The 13,140-nt window shown below is 41.4% G+C and overlaps 1 protein-coding gene across 1 annotated transcript in view; it reads left to right on the plus strand.

Moving 5' to 3' along the window:
• Positions 1-12,866, plus strand: part of scara3 (scavenger receptor class A, member 3) — a 34,839-nt gene extending 21,973 nt beyond the window's left edge. The window contains exons 5-12 of the mRNA XM_050057603.1: positions 1,356-1,436; positions 3,534-3,652; positions 4,552-4,796; positions 5,464-5,683; positions 6,898-6,986; positions 7,344-7,536; positions 9,186-9,363; positions 9,451-12,866. Coding sequence (XP_049913560.1) covers positions 1,356-1,436; positions 3,534-3,652; positions 4,552-4,796; positions 5,464-5,683; positions 6,898-6,986; positions 7,344-7,536; positions 9,186-9,363; positions 9,451-9,911 — 1,586 coding nt within the window. The 3' untranslated portion in view covers positions 9,912-12,866. The remainder of the gene's footprint in view (positions 1-1,355; positions 1,437-3,533; positions 3,653-4,551; positions 4,797-5,463; positions 5,684-6,897; positions 6,987-7,343; positions 7,537-9,185; positions 9,364-9,450) is intronic.
• The last annotated feature ends 274 nt before the right edge of the window (positions 12,867-13,140 follow it).

Consider the following 13,140-nt stretch of genomic DNA (forward strand, 5'->3'; position numbering starts at 1 on the left):
TTATACTACCAGTAATATTGAAAACAAATGCATCATAGCGCCAGAAGGTAAAATTGATACCAGCTATTGGATGCTGTCAAATATTAGAAAAACAGGAAGTGTTTTGTTGCTAAGTCAAATGTCTGTGTGAAGATGGGAAATCACCCTGCATGTCAGTGGAGAATTTCAGCATCCTGTGGACAAGAACAATATTGTGGGGAAACATAATAATCAATTGGTAAATGTCAACATTTTTATGTAGGACACTGAGCATCAGCAAAGACAGTTGAGTATCCAGAGACAAACAAAACATGCACACCACATACACAAATCGCTGCTCTTTTATGATGCTTTACACACAGAAACTATGTTTGGTTTATGTTTGTGTCAACTTCCAGCACAGCTGTACGACACCAAAGCCCTGGAAACTTAAGTATAAACAGAAAAGATATTTCACTTGGCTGCAGCTCCTAGCTGTGCATGTGCACAAGGAAAAAAAGAAACAAATAACCTTTGATTTTTTTTTGTTCTCTGTCGAACATCTGTTTTATAAAAAACAAATTCTGCACCAAAAATCTGTTGAGTAACAAACGTGGAATGAAGTAACACATTTTCTGAGCTTGAGAGGAGGATTGTTGGAGTGAAATGCATTTTCCTAAGCCGTCACGTCCAGTGCATTAAAAAACAAATACTGCTGGAAAAGCATTCGAAGAAATCTGTGTTTACATTGTTTAAGCATTGTTGCACAGAATTCAGCTAAAGCTAGGAGCCATGTTCAGCATCACTGTCACAGCAGCTAATACAGCAGAGCAGGTGGTATGTGCAGATCGCATGTGGAAGCATTTATATATGCAAACACGTTATGGAACAGATCATTAATACCTTGGGTCCGGCCCTAGGATGCTAACACACACTATACAAACTTACACTCTCACAAGTGTGCACTTGTACATACAAAACCTCGTGCTCATTAAGTTGTTGTTGCTCTCTTGGGAAATATGTTGGGAGAGCAGGACCTGGCCAGCTGGCTGACCCATCATTCATCAGTGTTTTGGTTATATTTGTTAGCTAATGAAAACTTTACGTGTTTTGTTATCAGGGCTTAAATTACAACTTCCTGTTTTCACTCCTTTAAATACTTCCTATGTCCTGTTAACACCAAAGTACTGCTGATGTTAATCATTTTTGTATTTACTCCGTCAGAGGTCAGAACCATCTGCCATGGTTACTTTCAAGGTTATATTTTTAAAGCTAATGAGTTAATTTCGCATTTAATTACACTGACTTTCACAAAACAAACAGAAATCCTGAACTCGGTAGTAACAGTGTAATTTTATAACCTTTGAACATTCATATTTAATCAACTGTGTCTCCAGTGTTCAGGAAGGTTGACAGCCTGTCTGAGGAGGAGTCTGTCTACCACAAGAAGATCACCAGTGTTCAGCAAGGAATAGAAGGTAAAGTAAGGCGTGTTGCTGCCAAACACTTTTGGCATAGTACCATTACAAACAGTACGTAACCCCCTCAAACATGTACCTAAACCCTAGATCTGTTTAGTGTTACCACCACAGACAGTACTCTGAACGTGGGCGGGGTTGTTGTTACACTCTGCTCCATTCAGCTCTTGCCATATTTCCTGTTTGCCAGAGATGCAGAAAAACATCTGCACCTTGTTGATCGGCACAGGAACAGGGTTGCACACTGACGTTAAACTAAAAAAGAACAGGCTAGTGTGTGTAGTTTCTGTCGTAATCAGCGGGATATTTAAAATTGGCATGTTTTTGCATTGAGTCCTTGAAGAGCAAGAGTGACGATTCACTATTGACCAATCAATGGACTGCAGGGTTTCTAGCTCCGTCTTTATGTATCAATTTAGTGTGCTCGGTATCTTGACAGAGGGGTTATGGGAAAAAATGGTACAGAATGGAGTGGTTCTATTGGTACCATCCACAACTTCTGACAATTGAACTGCAAAAATAATTGTAACGTGTAACAAAGTGAACTGAACTGAACATGACTGCTTGGTGGAAACGAGGCTTTGGGTGGCCTCCTAGACCCTAAACATAATGGGTAAACAAAAGCAATGGAAACTCTCTTATGCACACAGAAAACAGAATTCTTTTAGGTTTCTTTGAGTAAAAACTTAGGAGAAAAAAACCCAATTGCTTCCCTACTGACATACATTATACATTCTTAAAAAACTGTTCAGAAGCTCCCTAAACGGATTCATTTGCAGCAGTAAAAGAGCCAAGAATATTTTTTTGTGTAGATCCCTCAGATTGTTCATTGTTCAGCAGTTCATGCTTGACATCGCAAAACGAACTCATTACAAGGTCCATTTCATAGCTACTCTGGAGTTTTGCTTATTTGTCATGGGAACTTGTAATGTAGATGTTTAAGATTTCTAATTCTGTCAGGGCAGCCAAAGGACTTCTTGTTCACATTGGCTAAAACAATTTGATTTGACACTTAAGGTCCTTTTAGTAAGTGTTTGGAAGACTTAATTACCTTTAGTGATTTAGTGTCTTCTGTTCCAATCTGCCGAGGAAGATGATACGAACCTGAACAGCCACTGCATGACTTTTTGAACTACATAGACCCTGCATATCTTCGCTGTTGGGAGGAAACCTCAACTATATATTTCATCGCTTTTATTTTATTTTTTCCATAAATAAATGCTATGTTGGTTTTACAAATATTCACCCAATAAGAAATATCAGAAAGAGCTTGTGACTAAAGCTCCACTCAATCCTAAAACTCAGCAAAACCTCATAGCTCTACCCCGCTTCCATTGAATGAAGTGCCACAATAGAGCATCATTGGTGTTGCATAGTAAAAAGGTAATGTTGTCTGACTTCTAATTAAAGAACTGGTTGTTTTGGGATTTGTGCATGCTGAATTCAGATTGCTACAGCCACCACTGATAGTCCATCACCAGAGCTTCTGCCTGCTGTTCTTTCAGTGAGTACTCTTCAAGTTGCAGGGAGTGAGGTGGAGGGGTTGTGTATTGTATTGAATGACAGAAAAAACTGAGCACACACATAGCTACAATGAATGCAACCTGTAAGTTGATGATAATGTAATGCAGTGCACTTACTGCAGATGCAGCCGATCTAATCAATAGCAGGCAACACACGTGTCTCTACCTTTGCTGATCAGTAACCTCATAACTCCTTTGGGCTTTTTTTAATGAAGCATTGATGATATATTGACACATGCAAGTGTCAGACTTTGACTACACAGGGTTCAGTTATTATAAAAACACCCCTTTTTTTATTTTCTGAAAAGTAACATTTTTGGACACACAAGGTTTCCTCCTGGCAGCAACAATATGTACCAGGTGTTTTAAGGTCCTTCATGAAGTGTGAAGCAACACAGATGATTAACTGTGATGTCAGGGGAGCTTAAAAGATCTTTTTCTCCCTCACACATATGGTTACCAGAAGCTTTTATATTTATCATATACAGACATCTAGAATGTTTTTCTCTCCCGTCTCACTGTCTTTCTATCTTTGTCTGGCCCCTCTTTTTCTCTCTCTGACTCCATCTATCAGATCTGAGCTCCACCTCCAACTGTTCAGGCTGTCTGGATGTGACTCTGTACAGCGAGGAGATCAGCAGGCTGAAGAAAGAGTTTGAAGACATCCAGAGAATGATACTAGGACAGGAGCAGGTACTGTGTAGTGATCACAAAGCAAGCTCTAAGAGACAGAGGGGACTTCTACAAGTCACCTTGTTTTGTGAAACCAAAAGTCCAAAACCTGAAGTTACTTACAATGCCTCCAAGCTGGTGATAGCTGTATCCAAGGGCATTATGTCTGTCCATTCGTCCCATTCTCATATCTCAAGAACACCTCGAAGGAATTTTTTCAAATTTGGCACAAACATCCATTTGGACTCAAGGATGAACTGGTAAGATTTTGATGGTCAAATGTCTCTGTGACCTTACATCTGTCTCATTTTTGTGAATGGGATATCTCAAGCACATTTTGAGGCATTTGTTTTAATTATTTTTTTCAAATTTGGCACAAACATCCACTTGGACTCAAGAATGAAAATATTACATTTTGGTGGTCAAGGTCACTGTCACCTTACATCTGTCTCATTCTTGTGAACTGGATAGCTCAAGAACGCCTTGAGGGATTTTTTTCAAATTTGGCACAAATGTCCACTTCAGTTCAAGCATGATCCGATTACACTTTGGTGGCCAAAGGTGAAGGTCACTGTGACCTTGTCCCTATTATTGTGAACATAATATTTCAAACACATTGAGGGTATTCCTTTAAATTTGGCACAAACATCTTTTGAGATTCAGGATTGAACTGATTAAACTATAGTGGTTAAAGGTCAAGGTCACTGTGACCTCACCAAGCACTTTTTTCAGCCATACCTCACAAACTTTCACACAAATGTCTAATGGGATACAATGATAAAGTGAAGACATTTTATATCCAAAAGGTCAAAGGTCAACTTCAATGTGAATCATAATTTACTGAAAAAATACTTAACAGCCTATGACGCCATTCATTTCTGATCACAGCCTCTTCCTCTTTGACCCCTGTCCCCCTCCAGGTCCTGGACCAGGCCTCCCAGACCCAGGGCACCATCAAGGCCACCACCACCCGACTGACACGTGACATGCAGAACCACCTCATGTCGATCAAACTCCTCAACCAGTCGCTGGAAAGATACCTGGATCGGGTGGAGGGCTGGAAGGACGTGATCGAGGAAACTGAAGAGAAAATGAAGAAAATGTTGGACGATCAGTACGACATCAAAGCTACAGCTCAGCAGGTTAACACGACGGTGGCACTCAGGTGAATAAAAGAGATGCAGGGAAGAGATACGGAGTATTTGATTGCTTGGGAAAAAAAAAAAGTTTTCCTTATAGAGTCTATTTTAAGTCTCCTTTTGTCACTAAAGCTGTAAGGGAAGCTGTAGTGGCAGTTATCATTTTATGAAGATGGTTTCATCTCGTCTTCTTCTACAGTATTTGTATGTTTATCAACCCCATACTAGATTATCATCTTGCCTTGTTAGCTACATGTACACATGTTGATGACCTCTTAGTGAACTGACCAAGTGGGAACTATAATCAGTGGCTGACAGACAGCAAGAAGCCAGATTCATCTTTCTGACAAGCAAATCAATATTTATGAGGGCGGAGTCGGTATAAATGATAACTGAGATCCGTTTGAAAAAGGCACAGCTGGGACTTATAACGCTGATTCAAACCTACTGTAGAATATGACTGATGTAGTTTATCATCCATCTTCTTTTCTGATTTTGAAATACATACATTTCAATGGGCTGATTTTTTTATGTGCACAAGATTTATTCTCATGAAAAACTTAAATAATATATCTAGTTAACACAGTGATTTAACAAAATATATACTCATACACTTTTTGGCTGCTTCTATAGTTTGTAAAAAGTAAACTAGCACTGCACCTCACATGTCTTATGCTCCCCTCTGCTCTCCAGTACACTGTGGATAGATGCACTGCAGAGGAAAGCAGACGAGGAGACTCTGGTGCTCCAGAAGTTGACCAGCGACTGGCAGAACTACAGCCGAGTTCTGAGCACCCTCAAGTCCAACACGAGCAGCACCACGCAAACGGTGCGCTTCCTCCAGAACAACATAGTGGCAGATCACCAGAGGATCGCCATGTCCACTGAGGTGTACTATGACCTCACCCAGCAGGTGTGTGTGTATAACTTTTACTAACAAACAGAACAGCTGTGATTGGAGGGCTTTTAATGTGAAAGTGTAGGTTAAATTATGGCGACTGGACATAGATGGCGGAAAAAAGGTTGATGAAAGAGGGAATAATAACTAAATTTTCTCAATAAGAACAATAAAACGCATCAGACTTTGTGTGGTGTCTGTGTGTAAACGTTTTTATCAGGTGACAGATTTTAAAAACGCATATGAAAAATGCAAGCTTAGTGACCAAAGGCCTTTAGATGATAGGTACCGATATGTTAATGAGGATACTCACACATAACAAAAGTACAACATTAGCTGTGTTCGAAATCGCTCCCTATCACGGATATAGTGTACTATATAGTGTGTTCGCCATTTTGTAGTGTTGTTCGAATTCTCCGCGGTTAATTTCATTCACTATATAGTGGACTATAAAATACCCACAATGCACAGCAAATGTGAGTGAACAAATGATGTACCCTACATTTTACTCCCATATACCACAATGCAATGCGGTCGTCTTTTGCCAGAGGAGAAGAAGAAAGGCGCAACAAGCCAATAGTTTGCTTATATCAGCTAGCATGTTAGCTTAGATTTTTTTTAGGCTAATTACCTACCTAGTTGACGTCGGCGAATCAACAAAAGGCGCCTTAAATGCCTAAGATACGTTTGCCTTCGCCTCCGTCTTTGCCCGAGGAGCAGGACTTGGGTCAGCAGCATCCAAACAATCACCGGAATCATTATTTTAATACACAAAAAGAAAAGAAACGAATAGGATGCTAGCTGGTAACATTAGCTCACAAGCTAACAATAGCCACTTAGCTTGTGCGAGCCAGGTAGCTTGTAGCTCGTGCACTATCGTGGGCTATTACAGCTCACAATGCAGACACACAACCATAGCTGACAAAACCAAACGTCCACACCATTGACATTTCAACAATTTATTGACAAAAAGTACAACCACCATACAGTTCGTTCATCCTCAAAGCGCCGGTTTGTTTACATGATGCTCAGCGTGTCCACTTGCATCACAGGAGTATGCGGCGCAGCTACTGACGCAATGACGTTCAGAAAATTTCAGTTAGTGTCCAAAATCTCGTTCAGTCGTTCCCCATGTAGTGCACTATATAGTAAACACGAAATAGGGAATAGTGAGTGAGTGAGTGAGTGGACGGTTTCGAACACATCTCCTATGTCTGTATTTTCCCCAGGTGATGAACCTGCAGATGCAGCTTGACAATGCTACGTCCTTCATGGATGAACACGAGGAAAACATGCATGACCTTCAATACCATTCCAGGTAACACGTGTACTACTACAAATGAGAGGACACTGTGCTGACTCACATAAATTCCCTGGAGGTGAACTGTAACCTTTCATGCCTGATCCCTACCCTTACCCTCAACTTGACTTGTGTCAAATTCTAACCACAACCCTAAAAACAACTTATAAAAGATGACTAACTTTGTGGGGATCAGTTTTTTGTCTCAGATGGGAGTCCCCATTTGTGACATTGTGAACAGATGTCCCCACAATGCAATAAGTACATGACACACACATACCCACTCTCAACATGCACACACACAAAGAAAGAGTATTTTCATTCAGGAAAAGTAAAAACTGACACTGCAGCTGTCCTCAACCTCATCCTCTTCAGGTACTATGAGAACCGGACAGGTGAGCGCTTCTCTGCATTGGATGGTCGCCTGAACTCCATCTCGATGGAGATCGACACAATCTCCTCCAGCATCAACGCCACTGTCAGCCACGTCCAGAGCATGTACAAGTACATCAACATCGAGAGCTCGTCCTGCCAGAGTCGAATGGGCAGACACACAGAAGATCTACAGGTAGTAAAACACGAAAGAATTTGTTCTTCTTGCTTATATATCTATCACACAAAAAGCATATATGGCCTATATATATGGCCTCGTTCAGACAGCCAGCCCATATCTGTTTTTTTGCAATTCTAATCAGATTTCTATACTTGTGTCTCAGTCTAGAATCTGGTGGCTCAAATTGGATTTCGAAGTGTCTTTTGTAAATTGTCACTGTATCGCTGAAGTAGGGCTTTTCCAGCTAAGCTGCGGGTGCATCTCAACCCCAGGCATTGAACTGTACTAATGAGAAACATCTGACATACTGGACACTTTAGAAATTAACTCTGGGGTTGATGACATTGTATATGACCCAACGTTACTAACTCTAAGATCCCTGGAGCGCTGCATTAAAAGACTTACCGCATTTTGTCCAGAGGCTCACATGAGCAGAGAGCAGCTCCAAAGAGGGCTCCTGTGCAATGGTGTCCCTTCCAGAAGTTTTGCAATCCAGCCTGAATATTTTCTGTGATCAATTATCCATTTTTGCGTGTTAAAAAAGTTGTTTGCCTCCCTTTGTCATGCTTTAGTGCTGGAAAGCTGCGTCATCAGCATAGCTATGTAATCACGTCATTACCATAACAATCAGATAGGTTGGTGCAAATAACAGATCTGATTTGAGAGGCAAATCTGATCTACCTGCAGTCTGAATGTAGTTTTAGGTGTCATCCTGCATCCAACATTAGACTTGCACTCTGTGTCTAACTGCCTGTTAGTGTATTTAATTCATGGCCATGTGTGTGATTGGTTGTCATTTTTATGATCCTCAATGTAAGGTTTTGTCTGATGCTACTGCAGTTATGATGTTTAAGAACACAATGGTAAAAAGTTAGTTATAACTAGTGAGCATCTTTAATTTCTTTGTAAAAACTGTTTGCACATCTGCTTAATATTATTGAGAGTGCTACTAACCATGCTTCCATTAAGCTGTCAAGCGAATTGTAAGCAAACTTTTGAAATGTGTCAAAAAAGAAATGCAGATTGGACGTATTTCCATCAAGTGATTTGGAGCAAATAAACTAGGCTACACAAAGCATAGTTTTGTCCAAAGCTAATGACAGCTAATATTGGCCATGTTTTATGTGGTCCAGAGATGAAAGCTTAATTAATGCACTGATTGTTATGCACAGAAAGACACTGACAACAGAAAAAGCTGATCAGACCAGCAACAATATCAACATTTGGTGCCACATATTGATTTTTTATTTTTGGAGCTGGACCATTCATTAGGAGCGCTACTGGAATATATACATACTATTCGGTTATTCCTAGCACCACACTCTCAGAGCACAGATTGTACTCAGGGCACAGATGGCGCAATAAAAGTGAAACCATTCGTTGACGTTCACTGATTCTCAAAATTTGCTTTCACTTGCCTCTGCAGCAGCTGCTCCTCTTATCTATCAATCTGATCAGCTGTGATTAGATAGACTGCTCAGTTATCTACCATACTAATCAAACTCCACAATGTGCTGCTGAGGAAAAATAAACAAATCAAGAGCTCCACCTGCACTGCGTTCACAGACCTGCAGAAACCTCCAAATTTAGGCAGGAGACACATAGATTCTAATTTCTTTCTACTTTCTTTATCCTCATGTCCTCCTTCTCCTCTCTTTGTGTAGAACCTGAACAACACTGTCTTGTTACTCCTCCACTTGGCCGACACACTGAGACAGCAAAACATGTTACTGAATGTTCGACTGGATGTGGACATCAGGAACCTGTCTATGGTGATGGAGGAGATGAAGCTTGTGGATGTTCACCATGTCCAGCTCATAAAGAACTTCACCATACTAAAAGGTACATTAGATGTTTCATATTAGATTTTATATTCGTATTATTTTACTCTTTATTTCTTTAACTCAACCCCCTGTACTCTCTCAACAGGTGCACCTGGACCACCAGGGCCGAAAGGGAACCGTGGCGAGACCGGCTCAAAAGGACCACAGGGACTGACTGGGAGCAAAGGTGACCGAGGCCCCATTGGAGTCCGTGGAACTGTTGGAGAGAAGGGTGCCTCTGGGCCCAGAGGACCCACAGGTGAATCAGGCCCCACTGGCAATAGGGGTACAGTAGGCGTCAAAGGAGCTAAAGGGGCTCTTGGCCCACCAGGACCACGTGGTGAGAAGGGTGAGAAAGGTGATAATGGCCTTCCAGGTTTGGAAGGCCTTCCAGGACCCTCAGGGAATCCAGGGATCCAGGGTCAGGCAGGACTGCCGGGCATCATTGGGCCAGCAGGACCAAGGGGAAAACCAGGGCCAGTAGGGCCACCTGGACCACCAGGTACCCCTGGACCTCCAGGGTCGCCGTATGCCATGACCGAATCAACACCTGGCAGCGGACCGTGACACCTGCTACTGACTCGAAGAGACAGTAGAAAGATGGACGAAGATGTAGACTCAGAGGTGATTTGTCTGGTACGAAGGTTCTTGACTGATGAAAGGATTGGAGACACGATAATCCATTTCTGTGGGATTATGTACGACATTTGAGATTTTTATCTTTATGAACAAATGCAACAAATCAGAGTTGAGATGGGGCTTTAAAGGAGGCTTCCTCTTGATGTTATGACACGGCCACATGAAAGGAACCAAGAGGAAGGTCTAGAAAGTAAAAAACAGAACTGGACTGATGATCTGAGGTGGAAAAGAAGGGTTCTTAAGGTCAGAAATGGACTGTGTTTGGACAGACTTTGAATTTCATTGAAGAAAACTGCCATCATACAACACATGGGTCTCATTACTACTTCTGATGAGTGTTTTCTTGTCCTCCAAAGCCAAAGAAAACCCAAAGATAACAATCTCCATCCGTATATGATGACAGTATGAGATTTTACCAGAATTAAAAACTTGTCTTGTGTGACGAGATTATTGGGAATAGAAAACATATTGAAGCTGAGGTCTTGCCTAGTTGAATGTACTGGAAGCAAAGAAAATGTTTGAGGTTATTGTCAAGCCACCAAAACCTCCTGAGGCATAATAAATAGGAGAGCTGTTAACCACAGATTTGGACTAAAGTAGTGGTGTTTCCCGTTCAGACTACTCAAAGATTTGCAATCCCATGCACTAGTATATGGGCACAGAAAAAAATATCTCTTTGTGTTTTTACATTGTGTATGTATCGAATCATCCTTTATGGATGGATGGCACTTTGGTGTCTCTTAAAGTGCAAAGTTGAAGTCAGTTTGTTTATCTTATGGCATTTCAGAGCAGGTACTCTGAAGGATTTTTGGTACGGGCAAAACTTTTATGGTCTGTGTTTGAAGAAGTTGCAGAATTTATGGCCTCTGAATTTGGGCTCTGATGATCTTTGTTTTACATGGTATGCAACATTTGCCTCTATTGTTGCTAGAAGGAATGAAGAGAGTAACTTTCTTGTTGAGTCCTGTTGACACGTTTATGAGAACATTTTGGGAAATACACTCATTTCTTTTCTTTCTATGAGTTTGACGAGAAAATATATCAATTTATTTGTCATTTTAAATCATATTAATACAATTTTAGTGAAATGTATTGTCAGTTTCTACAATTTGTGCATTTAAAACAGTGTTATAACAATAATTATATGTCTATGGGAGGGGTGTCTTAGGCAGGGTCTTCATTTAGGAACCTTGTGGTCTCAGTGCTGGCCTGGTTTCTGACCTCAACAGGGAGAAAAGGCCGTAATCGGAGTGGTTGGGATCTTTAATGAGGCTTATTTTTGCAGCGCCTGCTGTAAACATCCTTACAAACAGTGTGTTCAGCGGAGCGTTGCAGGGCCTTGTAGTCCTCTTTGGTGCTGTTTTCGCACCAGGCAGTGATGTTCCCCGCCAAGATGCTCTTGGTGGTGCAGGAGTAGAAATTCCTGAGTATTTAAGGAGATACTTGGAATTTCCTCAGGCGTCTAAGATAAAACAGTCTCTGCCTTGTTCTTCTCCCCACTGAGTCAGTATGCAGCGCCCAGGTCTGGCTCTCAGCAATGTGTACACCAAGGTACTTAAAGCTATTCTCCCTCTCCACTGAGGACCCACCCGCTGATATATATGTTCAGGAGTAGGTTGTTGTCTTGACACCAGCAGATCAGGTCCTCTACTTGTGTCACGTTGGCCTTTTCAGTGTTATCTGTCATCAGGCCAACCACAGCTGTGTCATCAGCAAATGTGATGATGGTGCTGGAGTCAAAGTAGCTACACAGTCCTGTGGTACAGGGAGTACAGCAGGGGGCTCAAAACGCAGCCCTGGGGTGCTCCGGTGTTAAGGATGAGGGTGGAAGAGGTGTGTCTGCCTGGGATCTGCCTGTCAGGAGGTGGAAGATTCACATGTACAGTGAGGTGTTTAATCCCAGCTCCTTGAGCTTTGTGGCCAGCCTGGAGGGAACTATGGTTTGAACGCTAAACTGTAGTCAATGAACAGCAATCTCGCAGAGCTCCCTTTCTTTTCCAGGTAAGATAGGTTGGTCTGGAGGATGTGCGCTATGGTGTCTTCTGTAGATCGGTTGAGACGATAAGCAAACTGTAGTGGGCCCAGTGTGCTGGTTAGTGAGGACCAGATGCAATCCAAACCAGCCGACCAAAGCACCTCATCACTACAAAGGTGAGTGTCACAGGGCGGTAGTCATTTTCTTGGGCACAGGAATGATGGTGGACTTCTTGAAGCATGTTGGTATGGCAGACTGAGTGAGGTTGAGACAGGTTGAGAATCATTGTAAACACCACCGTTAGTTGATACCACTCTGATGTCTGTGCGTGGAGCTGGAGCCAGGAGGTGATTAGCCTGGCTTAGCATACAGACTGGAAGCAGGGGTAAAGAGGAACCTTGTTCTTTTAATCTAAACACAAATAAAATTGTAAAATGGTCCATATATGATTAAGGGGAGTGACTGACTGTAGCTGTTTCCTACAGGTTACAATTTTTACATTAAGCTAAGCTAATTGACTCTGGCCCCGGCACTTTTCTCATTTAACCTTTGAAAGAAAGAAAAGCATATTTCACAATATGTTGAACCAATTTTTTTAGGATATATGAAGGCTAGGAATGTCACAAAACTCATTTAACACACGAATGATAATGTTTAACATGTCACGTAATAAAAAGAAAAACCAAGTTGCAGCTCTGCAACAGGAGTGTCACATTTGCCTCAGTTTCTACTCTTAACACTGATAGCAGAGTAATGACTCATAAGAGTGTTTGGGTCTTATGATACACACATAAATAACCTTTTTATATTACTGAAAATACGTCTTACAAAAAAGGGAAACGTGCTATTTTTGTAAACCTGTGTGTTGTAATGAAATGCGACTGGATTGCATCGAACTTCAATAAAGCTTTTTTTAATGGACTGGTTGTTGTAAGTGTCCCGCTGTACTTCCAGAGCAGAGTGCTATTGTTGCCCTGTGAGGGGAAGGGAGCGACCATTAATACAAAACACATGTCAAACCCCTCCCGTTAGATTTTTGAGGTTTCAATTGGTTTGTCTAGATTTAGCCTGTTGTTTTAACATAGGTACTCCACCATACAATAAATGTGACCAAGAATAAACTTTTTGCAGCTTATAGTAGGGTACAAATGTCCAAAAGTCAGTGTTAATGTGATAAAATAA

The sequence above is a fragment of the Epinephelus moara genome, chromosome 12 (assembly GCF_006386435.1).
Source record: "Epinephelus moara isolate mb chromosome 12, YSFRI_EMoa_1.0, whole genome shotgun sequence".
NCBI lineage: Eukaryota > Metazoa > Chordata > Actinopteri > Perciformes > Serranidae > Epinephelus > Epinephelus moara.